The sequence below is a fragment of the Lygodium microphyllum genome, chromosome 4 (assembly GCF_053477565.2).
Source record: "Lygodium microphyllum isolate KBCC chromosome 4, Lygodium_microphyllum_v1.1.10, whole genome shotgun sequence".
In the NCBI taxonomy this organism is placed as follows: Eukaryota; Viridiplantae; Streptophyta; class Polypodiopsida; order Schizaeales; family Lygodiaceae; genus Lygodium; species Lygodium microphyllum.
Genome location: NC_141138.1, coordinates 78,934,275 through 78,947,579, shown reverse-complemented (window position 1 = coordinate 78,947,579; position 13,305 = coordinate 78,934,275). Strand labels below are relative to the sequence as shown.

The window sequence follows — 13,305 nt, the reverse complement described above, 5'->3', positions numbered from 1 at the left end:
GGAGAGACATCAATGGGTTCATTGGTGGATGAACTTAATGCTTTATTCCTCAGCTCTCCAGCACTCTTGGTCTCAATGTTCTTGGGGTCCACAATCACCTGTAACTGTTGTTGTTTTGGCTGTTGTCTCCTCTTTTTCTTGGTCAGTGAAGGTGCATAACTTAACGACTCAGGACCCTGAACTAGGTCAGCCGTTGATGTGCTTGGTTGGGTCTCAGCTTTCCCCTTCTCTGGTGTGTCCTCATGGGACGTAACTACGACCTGATGGACAGCATTGCTAGGTTGATTGGTCAGATGTACCATCTCCTCAGCCACATCTTTGAGAGGTTTCTCCTCAAGCCTAGGCTTTAGGTGCTTTGGAAGTGCTGGAGTTGTCAAGGATGCTAGTTGCAGCACGTCCTCCACAGGTGAACTGCTAAGGACACGTTCCGCAAGGGTCGTTATCACGGCCAAGGGCTGTGACTGTTGTGATCCCTGATTGGAAGTAGTAGTAGCTAGTTCAGTGGACTGGCTACTATTGGTGGATTGTTGTGTCAAGTCAGACCGATTAAAAGTGGTCGTGTCTTTTGTTGCCCTTTGAGCATTCACTTGTGCAGATCAAGCCTCAGTTGTTCTAGTCACAATAGATTGCACAGGCATACCCTTGGGCCGAGAGCTACGGATGGTGTCATGTCCCACCTCTTGGACATTTGGAAGCTTAGATGGAGATAGAGATTGGGATTGAGCAGCCGCCCTTGACGATTGCTGTTGTACTTCCTGTGTCCGTTTGGGAAAAGAGGGTGTAGGAGATCTAGGACTCTTAGGTGGACTTGGCACTGGCTGAATGATTTGCTCGAGGCTATTAGACGATTGTGCCATTTGCTTTGTTGAGCAATCAGCCTTCTCACGAGCAGCGTTGTGCCTCTGGTACTCATTATCCTCTTGGGAAGTCAAAAGCTCCTTGAGCACTAGTGGTCTTTGTGCACGCTCAATGGTTACATCTTACATCTGCTTATTAAGCATGCTAGGCTGAGGCTCTTTCTTTCGAACACTCATGTTTGGTTTCTTGCCCCGAGACCTGGAGTTTCTCTTAAATTTCCTCCTGTGCTTCGTTGCTTTTGATGCAATCTAGCCTTCGACTGATAGAGGTGGTTTAGCAGGGGGTTTTGGTACCCAAATCCATCGATCACCTGCATAATACCCTTGAGCTCGTAGCAACGCTTTGGATATCCATCGTGGCGTTGTGCCGACTCTCCATCAATACCTTTGTCTATAAGGCTTGGGCTTCTTTTGGGGTCTTTTACGATATTTGTAAGTCCAAAGCCCGTCCTTGGCATTGTCTCTTGACCTTCTTGTTTCAGGCATGGCCTCACTCACTGATTCTCGTTATTCGACCTGTGCTTGTATCAACTCTTCCAACAAGTCCTTGCTCTCGTTAGTAGGCTTGATTGTTATGTCAGCACCTTCCTTGCCTTTCCCTCAAGGTTCGATGAGGTCACCCTTGCTAAAGGTTGTGACTATCCTCACACCTAATAGTATCAGGTGTATTCTCTGTGCTACATAGCCGGCCTCACACTTGGTCGCCCTTTTAAAGGGTCTTCCTAGGAGGATTTCCTTCCTGCAATTAGCACTATTTGAAGGAACATGAAATAGGATAGGCAAGCTTTCAGTTTGAATTGTCGCAAGGATTTTGCCCTTCACTATGAGTGCTTGAGGGTGTCCCTCGTAAGGGCTAAGAGTTGCATTAGTCGATGTGAGCTCTGGTTGGCCTAGTAGAGTCCATGCTTCATAGGTCAAGATATTAAAATCTAATCCTTCATCAATCAGAGCATCGATAGTGTGCTCTCTTTCCGCGGTGAGTTTGACCCTAAGATAAGCAGGTGGTACTATGTCTTCGTCTTCCAGGTCTTGGCTTGTAAATTTAAGCCTTCTAACAAATGTCATTAAGTCCCCAACTGCACGACTAGATGTGGATTCTCCACTGATGTCTTGGATCGTCTGTGCAGTGCTATTCAAGGAGCATCTATCATCACGACTGTCATATCTAGTCATCCTCGCTGTTGTAGCTTGATGTTGTTGCTTTTCGCTTTAACCAGATGCAGTTCAAATACAACATGTACGTGTTTTTGCAATGTGGCCTTTTTGCCCTTGTTGGCTAGATTGGCCCATTGAGGTTCTAGGGTCTCTGTTTGTCTCTATTTGAGTATGGGCTTTTGGTTGCTTTTTTGCAAGTGAGAATCCATGCTCGTGTAGAGCCATTACTACACTAGGGTCCAATTTGAAGAACCTGTCACGGCACGCGTTTTCTCTCCAATCTACTTGGGGGAGGTGTGGAGGGGGCAGAGCCTCCTCTACGGGGGTCCGGGGGAGGCAGTCCCCCCTCCCCGGCCCGCAAGGCCATTACAGTAAACACCATACGCAATTTGAAGGACCGTTTTTTACCAAGTTTTGAACTACTTGCTCTAGATTTCAACCCAGTGATAGATCTATGATGTGGTTTCGGCTCTATAAGGTCTCTCGGTCAGTTTCAGGTCTAAGGGTTAAAATTTGGACAAAACCGAATTCGGCCCAGCAAGTCCGAGTTGCAGGGGCCGAATGCCCAATTCTGCCCGTCCGAGGGCCGAGTGGGCCGAGGGCTGAGTCAGGTGGACCGATGGCCAAATTTGAAAGTTGGTCCGAATGGTCGATTCGGACGAGCCGAGAAGTGGATGTCCAAGTTGAGTGGGCCAAGGGCCGAATTTCGACGCATCTGAGTCGAGTGGTCCGAGTCAGGTGGTCCGAGCAGTAGTGGGCCGAGGCCGAGCGATCCGAGGGCCAAATGGCCGAGCAGTTCGAGAGCCGATTCTGGAACTCGGCCCAAAATCGCCGTCACTCGGATGGGCCGAACGGGACGCGATTTTTGCCGAACTTCAAAGAATTCGTCACACCGAGCAATCGAGGGCTTCCTACCTACTGAGCACCTCCAGATCCAACCTACTCACGTAGGGGAAGGTGTAGAATTACTTGGGCTGGGCAACTAACTCCTGGATGGCCAGATCGAAGTGGATCCACGCGATGAAGCTTTCTCCCTCTCTCCTACTTTCCTAAAACCCTGCATTGCAAAATGTGGCCTTTCTTGCCACTCCTGACCCCTTATCACCCTACCCAGGCCTGCACTCACCTTAGTCTTGCTCCCTTCACCAACATTTAACCCAAAATTTCACTTTATGCCCTTCTTTTCCCTCTTTCAGCCTGTTATACAGCAACAGAAAACCCTACTGTTTGCTCCAATGTTTTGCTCCTATCCTTCCTAGATGCAAGAAAAAATCATAAGGAAAATACCTACACTACTCCATCATACTTTCCCAAGTCCAAAACAACAAAAACCTACTTGCTAAGGAGATCGAATATCTCTTCAAACTCCCTCGCTTCCTACCTATCTACCTCAAGCACCGGTTCGGGGAAAAACCCTACTTCAATGCTCGATTTGAAGCGCGCAAGCGCTTAAGGATTGAATCCGTTGGTCCCGGCAACGAACCAAAATGTAGGAGCTTTTCCTCAACCACCAAGACCCACGGACCGCTTATTGCTTCAAGCGTTCCAAGCCGAGCACTAATGGCTACCTCTCACATAGCCGACGCGCCATCCATATCTATGGATATAGTGAGCTTACCTCCATGTCGATCGAGTTACCTCCTCTCCCGCGCACTCCGGTAGCTCCACGATCCAAGTGCAAGCTTCAAGCAAGCTCCATCCTCAAGCTCCATCCTCCAAGCTCCATAGCCACGAGCAAGACAAGAGGAGAAGAGAAGAAAAGAAGAGAGGAGAAGATGGAGAGCTTCTCCTCCCCGGTCCCTCGCCCTCACACACTCACTCCCTCACACTCACACTCCCTCTCTCAAGCACAAGCTCAAGTAAGCAAGAACAAGAAGAAGAAGAGAAGAACCACTTTTGGCCACACACAAAAATGAACTTCTCATTCACTCTTCAACTTTATATACAAAACCCTAAATCTCTTTTAGGCGGTCATCCCCTTATCCCCTTTTTTACATAGGCGGCCGTGGCCTAGGCCCTTTTTCCCATTGTCCTTCTATCTTCCTAGCTTCCTTTCCACCGCCCGTCTACATTTACAAATTGCATGGATGAGAGCCCGGCACTTCTTAAATTAAATCATGATGCGCTTGCGCTCTTTTACAAAAGTATTGACTTGCGCTTTTCCTTATGCGCCTTTTTCCCTTATTTAGGACTTTTCTGCGCTTCTTATGTTCCTAGATTTTTCTTGGTGCGCCTTCGACTTCCATTTCACTTTGCCTTGGCCTTTGTCTTCTGCTTTAGCTTTTCCAGATTTTCCACCTTGTTTATCTGACGGTTAACACTCGTATATTTAGAGGCATTTTTGATGGGATGGTCTTATATGCTACTACGAGACATTGTTGATAGACTTTCAAGAGTTGGTACAATCAACATCAACATCAGGTTCTCTCCGAGGTACCTTGGTGGTGGCTTGATCACCCACTACTTGGATATTCATGGTTCTAGTCTAGTGACTCTTTGTTGTATGGACCATGATTAGACTTTATCATTGTATCATTGTATTGTATCAAATCACCCATGATCTAAGAGAGGGTGTTAGCAGTCCAAATAGCTCATGTGTGAGTCTAAGTTATGCCAGGCATGGCTAGGCATTTTAAGGATTTTATTGTGGCACTTATGATGCTTATACAGGGCACTTTGTGCTGGCTGACCAGCATTAAATGTTAGCTGACCTGCTCCTAGTTTGGCATTGTCTTCTCCTATTTATATCAGGCTCCCTCCTCTTTTAGTCATATCATCGCCTACAAGTTCTGTGGAGAGAGGGACCCCGTGCCAGTGCCTACAAGCCAGTGACTCACTGTTGTACGTGTCATTCTCCTGTTTGGTATATGGATTCCATTTCCCGAGCATTCTTTTGAGTTCTCTTCTTTGCAATGTCCTTTTGCGTTCTTCTCCTGTCCTTGTGTTCAGAAGTTTATTACAGCATCTGTTTATGCTTTCATTGCTGAATCCACTTTTGACAGCATGACATGCTGATATCTATGTGGAAGGAAAGGGATTGCCGCCAACAAGCTGAACATGCTTGATTGATAGAAGCAGGTGTTCCTACAGCATGGTTAACACATGAGTCCTTCTTTGGCAGCAACATGCTTGACCCAAGGCCATTCAATTCATAAAGGGGACTGCACTTTCTAATGTTGTGGCACTTCCTAAGTTAAATAACTAATTATTTGCCCTCTGAAATTTTAGGTTGGACAGGTAGCTAGAATTGCCCATTTCAGCCACTATGTAGCATAACAACAATACAAGAACTGTTTCTTTCATCTACTCTCTCTCACATCCACTTGAAGCTCAATAATAACTCTCTCTCTCTCACCCATTCTCCCACCCTCACTGATCAAATTAACACCAAAACTTATCACCATGGCTTCAAGTCACAATGTGCCCCGTTCAAGGCTCCTGTCCCCAGCGAACCCCAACATATGGAGAGTCTTTGAACTCATTCATTGAATCTAGGACCACCAATTACTCCAACCACTCCAACCTTTGCTCCACACATTATACAATGTTGATAATTTCCTCAAAGCTGAGGGACCATCAATAAGGAAGAAGTCATTTGGCTTTGAAAAGTAGTAAGCGCTTATATCGCCACCAAGCGTATCACCTGTGCCCTCCACATGCTACCTCTACTTGCATCACGAGCTCTTCATACAAAACCTTCATAAAGGCAGAAACTATCCTCAGACATCAATCCTAAATTTGAAGCAATAATGTGGAGATGTACAAAGTATGGCTCCACAGCTCAAGATGTGCATAATATAATATACTCCTGCACTCTTGTAACCACAAAGCACATTCTTGCCCCTCCAAAACAATCCCAATCAATCACCATCAGTGTTCACTCAATCCTGTCCAGCCATGAACTCTCCCGTCTGTGCCTCTCCAATCACTCACTCACACTCACGTCTTCCCGCACTCATGATCTTGTCAATGACTTCACACAAGACAACCATAATCACTCTATATCACATTCTTGCTGAAGGTGAAAGGAGACTCAATGACTTCCACTCCCCGATCCACCACGACGCTGATAATCACCAAGATGCTTATGGTCCTTGACCATGATAATGACACCCACAATCTGCAATCACCATAAATAGGCCTCACAAAACATGCTAGTCAACTAGTTGCAACATTGAATCAAAACAGCCCAACTTTCAGTGTGCCATGTCATCAAACTTCATTTCTGTTTTTGCTCCCCTACACACAAAGCAACGATCTTGGCTTTCCACACAACTGCCTTGGGCCTTGCACATGATCTTAATTGCATCATGACCAGCCCATTGTCCTTCATACAAACATGTTGTTCAGCAGAAACTCCCGCCATTAAGTGCACTACACAAAACCCTTAGACAAGCCATGGTTTGTTTATACATTATGTTCCAAAAATGATATTGTCTCAAACAATGTACTCGATGTTAGCTGTGCATATTTGGGGCAAGATGTAGAACAAGGCTAAGTGGACAATTTCGGAGTGGGGTCTCAATATAGAATAGGGAGCATGTTAGATTCAAAACTTGTTTGGATGTGGCAAGAAAGTATTAGGGGGTATGCACATATTGATGGGTGCACCAAAAAGCTTACCTGATGAAACACATTTCCCAAAAGCTCACCTTACAAAGTACATAGCCGTTTTGTGGAGGTTTTCAAGTGATTGTGAAATTGGACACATATCCGAGTTATCTACTGAACCATTTAATGAGGGACCTCCAGCCTACAAACTGCATCAAAATGGACAATGCCATGCTTTGAGCTCGTTTGTTGCTATGACCTTGCTTTGATTAACAAAATCCGTAAGGAATTTGTGCATAGATCAATAGGGACTAGTTTGTTGTCGCAGGCCTTCAGATCAATTTGGCCCAATTCTTGTACAGAATTTTCTTTTGTTTGTATGTTCTAAGGATGTTATGAATGCGCAATCACTATAATTAAGCCACGAAACACGCTTCATCTTGTGATACAGCACTAAGCTTCTAAGGACCTCGTAGCATAGAAGTGCATTCCTAGTGTCTATGAAAAGCAACTCCTCCTTCCAAGGCTTTGTGACCCGAAGAAGTCCTATGACCACAAGATTGCACAGCAGTGTTCTCCTTAGGTCCATAATGGCCAATCGTCCTGACCAAATAACATTTCTCATAGGTTGAAAAGGGGCTAACCTCAAAACCCACAAGACCTGTCAGGTAATGAAAGCCCCTGGAGCTGAGCAGCAGGTCTCCATGGCTGCTGCAAATCTACTAACATTAGTGAACCCCCTACAAGTAAACAGCATTGCCATCTGCAAACAGTAAACAACATTGCCATCTGCAAACTCACATCTAAAATCTCCTCCAGGGAGATGGAAACTGATTACACAGCCACATCTCAATGATCTGCAAATACTGGATGTCTCTCCTCAAACTCCCTAAATCAAACATTGAGTGTAACCACCCAAGTAAAGGACTGAGACCCCTCTGATCTGGTGCCTATGAAACCCTATCCTCTCCGTGCTGCCCTCAAGTCCAAATTAGTGAAAATCTGCTTCAAACAAAGGACCTCGTTGATCCCTTGTTTAACTTAGAACTTGTCCTGCCAAGCCACACCATTTTCACCGTCTTACAATGGAATGATGAAAGAGTAGTTCAGAAGATAAGAGCTTTAAAAAACTGAAAGGTAAGAGGCAAAGGGTCAAATTAAGTCATATAAATGGCATATGCCCAGCAGAATGCTCGTATAGAGCAAATCCTACTTAGAGAAATGTGATAATGCAATATCATGAACAAGTGGGAAAGCATCATACAATTGGATGCAAAAACCAAACATGTAATTTGGATAAGACAGCCTGTTACAGACGAGTCTTCTTTCCATTGACAATAAATTTTCACAATTTTTGCAAAGTAATCCTCAAAAATTAACAATTATTGCGGTTGTTAAATTCCTCCTGCGAGTTGATTTCTATAGTAGCACATAACAAACGCACCTTTTCCTTAATCATTCGCCAGATTATTCGAGTCATCTCATCACCTAAACAACACATAATATCACCTTAGAAACCTTGAAGAGTACCTTTACAATGTCAACAATTTGCAAACTTTAATCTATCTCCATTTCATGTGATCATAGGCCACAAATACAGAACAATCTTTCTGGCGGTGTTCTATGTGCGTACGCTGCACCTATTGAAAACGAGACGTATTAAAGAATTTAGAGAATTTGTTGGAAAAAACAAATTTGGTGAGGCATCCCTCATGCGGTACATTGTGAGGGCTGTAAGGACGAAATTTACCGTCCATTTCCACGATCGGATTTTCCACTTTGATTTTTTCGAAAGCCATGGCCGCGGAATGCGCAGCTGAAGAACGGGTCGACACTGCAGGACAAGGCACGAGAACGGAGCGTGAAGCAATTTTGACGTCGCAGTGCAGAGGATGAGAACGAAGAGGAAGGTGTGGAAAAGACGAAAATGATGACGACGAGGAAAGAGAAGCAATGGAGAAACGGGAGATTGAGTGCAAGGCTTTAGGTGAGGTCCCAATCAGCATCTTTCGCCAAGAATAATGGATCTTTTTTTGGCGTTTGCTTTCTTGCTCTTGTCGAACAAAGGCCTGTGACAGGAAAAACTTTCATCAAAAACGTCGAGGCGGTCGTCGTCTTTCCTCTTCTCTTCAATTCAATTTCAGTCCTTCCTTCAATAAGCAAGTAGACCCATCGGAAAGAGCGTCGTCGTCGTCGTCGTCGTCATAATCATCATCAAACTCACTCAAGCAACAGGCAAGACAACATGGACAAATGTAAAAAATTCATCATCATCATTTAATTCACTCATTCAACAGGTAAGACAACATCGACAGATGGTAAACTTATTCATCGGTCAGTCTCTGAGAAACGGAATCTGCATCATCGTGATCATAAACAAATTCACTCCAAGTATGGCAAAGTCATTAATAGCATCATCGAAAATCCACTCCAATGATGGCAAAGTCATCACAGCATCATCAGTCCCTGAAAGAATCATCATCTTATATCTGTCCAAGAACATTATCACCGACTACAACCATGCCAGAAACCACATTCATTATATATCTGTGCAAGATAAAGATCACATCACGTAGTGCAATGATGGCAGAAATCACATACTGTTTCCTACGGAAGCTCTGGTTTTGCTTCAGTCCTGTCTGAAGGACACGAAAAGAAACAAACGAAATTCCAGAAAGACCGGATCAAAGCTGTCGCAACGAGAGCTAACCTCGAGACAGGCCAACAAAAAGCAGTCGTGCGACGAAAACACACGCAGCTAGCTGATCGCCGGCCAAGGTTTTGGAGCTCCGTCAAAAATGTAAGACGTGGCACCTGAAAACATCTCTCCACGTGGTCAACCGTCTTACATAGTAGACGCCTGCAGCTCGAGGAAGCTCGCAGGTGGCCAATTTTCCACCTGCTTGCAGTGTTCCCAAATAACAATTTCGGGGGCAAATTCATAGGCTACAGGGGTTCAAGAACTTCCCCTAATCAGATTTCATTTTTGGAGGTCTCACATTCCCTAATAAGATTTCCATTTTGGAGGCTAATATATCTTTTAGGCCTTGAGACTATGGAATCCCTAACGAGATTTCATTTTTGCAGGTATCCTTTAAGCCTAACCCTAACGAGATTTCATTTTTGCACGTTGAGAGATCCTTTTAGCCTAACCCTCTCATGGGAAGCTATCGCAATTGATTGTTGTAGGGATTCAAGAAATTTTCCACACAAATTTTTTAAAACTTAGAGATTGTTTATTGGATCTCCCACGTTAATACCAAAATTTTGCTAAGGCTATCGTTCATACATCCTTCCATTCTTTTTCAATAGCAAAAGGCTTCCTTTTGAGTTGTTACTTTTCTTGTTTTTGCTAACAAGCTTATAATAGTAAACGTAGTTACTATATTTAATTTGAAATTTTTTTAAATTATTATTTTCTTATCAATTGAATATTGTAGAGAGTTAGCAAGCCTTTTGATAAGTGTTTGCTTATCACTCGTTACCTATAACACCATAGCCATCCCAAAGTTTGATCTCACGTGTTCATCAAACTCAACCCACACTCCGAGCCGTTACACACCCGAACACGACTGCCCAAGTGCAGGTTTACGAGCCAATAGGAAGGCACAAAAAGTGAAAAAGGGCGCCCCCCTCTTACTAACCGGGGGCACCTGACAGCTCCAACAAAGGGGGGTTTTGAATGCTCCCCCCGCCCTATTTTGGTGTTCCATAGGGCGAGGGAGCTCCCTTGTTCTATTCCGTCCATAGGTTGGGGTGTGGGCTCCTCCATCGCACTCGCCAATCAACAAGGCCTAGGGTCGAATCCCTCTCTTTCCCTTTGCGTGGGAGCCGTTGTTCATCTCTGCTGTTGTGCTACTGTATAAATGTCATATTTGGGGTCGCCATGCCTATGTTCATCTAGGGATCCTGTGGGAAGCCATCTCTATTGCTTGTGCAGTCCATCCATGCATGTGTTTAGGGTGGCAGGCTAATGCATGGCTTCTGGTTGCAGGTGCTTGTAGCTGTGGTCTTATCATATGTGATTGTAGGCTTCATCTATCACAGGTATGCTCTCTCTCTCTCTCTCTCTCTCTCTCTCTCTCTCTCTCTCTCTCTCTCTCTCTCTCTCTCTCTCTCTCTCTCTCTCTCTCCATGCATCATATGCATCAATGGTCTGAGCATCCATTTCATAGGCAATGTAAATATTCATCCAAGGCCTCCTCCCTTCTCTCAGGCTCTCCCTTTCTTCCTTCCAATGTTAATCCTTTTGGTACCCAAATCCCCATACCATATTTTGCTACCTATTTGCATGGACAATTCCTCATCATGACATTTACAAATGGTTTATGCTTCCAATCAAATTTTAGCATGTTTGAGCTATCATAATTAGCATAATACCAATGCTAATGTAGCATCAAATGTTGCCATAAATCATGGCAAACATATGCTGAAAATAGTATCCATTATGGTGCCTATTTGTAGGGACATGTTTGAGCTGTCATAATTAGCATACTACCAATGCAAATGTGGCATCAAATGTTGCTACAAATCATACCAGAGATATGCTGAAAATATTGTCCATTGTGCTACCTATTTGCAGGGACAATTTCTCATCATGACATTCACAGATAGTTTGTGCTTCCAATCAAATTTTAGCATGTTTGAGCTATCATAATTAGCATAATACCAATGCGAATGTAGCATCAAATGTTGCTATAAATCATGGTAGACATATGTTGAAAATAGTATCCATTGTGGTGCCTATTTGTAGGCACATGTTTGAGCTGTCATAATTAGCATACTACTAATGCAAATGTAGCATCAAATGTTGCTAGAAATCATGGCAGAGATATACTGAAAATATTGTCCATTGTACTACCTATTTGTAGGGACAATTTCTCATCATGACATTCATAGATGGTTTGTGCTTTTAAGCAAAGATTAGCTTCACATTCCATCTCTCCCCACAATGATTTTTATCTCTAGATTGACCATTGTCATCAAGCACACTTCTTCGCTGCTACTTTTCAACGAAGGGTGGAAAAACGTCCCTCTTTTCTAATGCATCATGATGCATCGATGTGTGTCATTAGACCATTAAATAAGTGTGATGTCACACCATGTGATGGAAAGGAGTTCCTGAATTTGATCTAGAAGTTCCTAAATTTGGGTATAAATCTATTTTTTCTCTATTTGGTCTTGAAAATAAGGAGCTTTATAAGGTGGTACCACTTTTGGGTCTAGATGAGAAAATCCCAATGGTAGATCTATTGTGAAACACCCCCTATGTTTATCTAAACATTATTGTTGTAAAGGAGTTAAAATTTCTTCGCATTTTGCAGCCCATTGATTAGAACTAAATAGGCATAGTCTCTTTCCTAAGAAATCTTTACGCATGTGTACATAAGCAATAGATGAAACTTGGTTAATCCCTCGTAAGGTAATAGTTGTTTCAAGAATCCGTGTCTCATAAAGTTATGCATAGAGTGATCTTGTATACGGATTGGCATGTGTACATAAGCAATAGATGAAACTTGGTTAATCCCTTGTAAGGTAATAGTTGTTCCAAGAAGTTTAAACTAAAAAAGCATATACAAAAGCATACATTTGGATTTGATTTTGGTGGCATCATTATGTTTTTGTAAAAACCTATGTAGATTCTAGTTGCTTGACAAGTTTTGACATATTGTAGTTAGTTTCCATAAAAGCTACTTTAACTTTATAGTTTATAGTGTGGTAGTTAGATACAATTGTTTGACCATACCAAAGTAGAACCTTACATCCAAATTGATGAATAGGATCTTTTGGCTCATTGATGAGCTCATTTGAATATGTATACACTAAGGCCTTTTTTCGAATTGGCCCCTTCCTATAGGCCCGTGTTGGTGGACTTGGGCGGTCGCGTTTGGTAACAGCCCTATAAATTATACAATGATTATGTATATACATTGTCATGTAAAGTAATGCGCACACTTAATAATGCATATATTGATATTGTCTCAAAAAGTTATGCATTCAACAATTACGCATACACAATTTGTCTCATAAAGCTATGCATACAATGATCTCATAAAGTTATGCATAAAATTGTTTTAGTTTAGGAACGTTTATTCATGTAGACATTATGATCAATGTTAGCAGTGTTGGATCTATAGATTGAATTGTTCCAAATTAGTTATGCATACATTGATTATGCATGATTTGAATTTGTGTCTTGTAAAGTTATTCATAGAATGATCTTGTATACAGATTGTCTCATAAAGTTATGTAAAGAACAATAAACCTATCAGTGAGCTCGATGGATTCACAAGAGAGCATTCCCATGGAGGAGTTTCAATAGTTTGTGTCTCAAATGAGCCAGGATGCAATATGCAATAATGACTTTATGTACTTTTCAAGCCAAAGTGTGGGTGTTCCAAGCCACATTCCAAGCCATAGTGTGGCTGGCAGTATTCCTGTAAATGTGTTTCCAAACTGCCCTCCCTTGATCAATCCTCGTCCTCCTCAATTCATACCATTCCAACCACCAAGACAGTTAGGTATAGAGGGACCCACAACAATACACAATAATGTAATTATTCGTCCAATTCCACATAGCCCTCAACATGGCCCCTTGGACCACCACAACAAGAACCACAAGCAATAAGTTCCTGCGATGCAATTCAAAACACATGTGATGAGGTTAATGTGGTGAAGACCCAAGTAATTGTGCCACATTCTAAAAATGCCAACAAGCAACATCCACGGCGAACTTCATTGG

The 13,305-nt window shown here is 43.0% G+C and overlaps 1 protein-coding gene across 4 annotated transcripts in view; it reads right to left on the bottom strand.

Moving 5' to 3' along the window:
- LOC148037215 (isocitrate dehydrogenase [NADP]-like) overlaps positions 1–9,616 on the bottom strand; it is a 68,100-nt gene extending 58,484 nt beyond the window's left edge. The window contains exons 1-3 of one of the 4 annotated variants that reach the window (XM_087676148.1): positions 9,165–9,616; positions 8,314–9,029; positions 8,008–8,051 (exon numbers count right to left, since the gene is read on the bottom strand). In XM_087676148.1, the coding sequence (XP_087532274.1) occupies positions 8,008–8,051; positions 8,314–8,569 (300 nt within the window). In that variant the 5' untranslated portion in view covers positions 8,570–9,029; positions 9,165–9,616. The remainder of the gene's footprint in view (positions 1–8,007; positions 8,052–8,313; positions 9,030–9,164) is intronic. The other 3 variants (XM_087676150.1, XM_087676149.1, XM_087676147.1) reach the window with 3 other exon arrangements.
- Between the last annotated feature and the right edge of the window lie 3,689 nt (positions 9,617–13,305).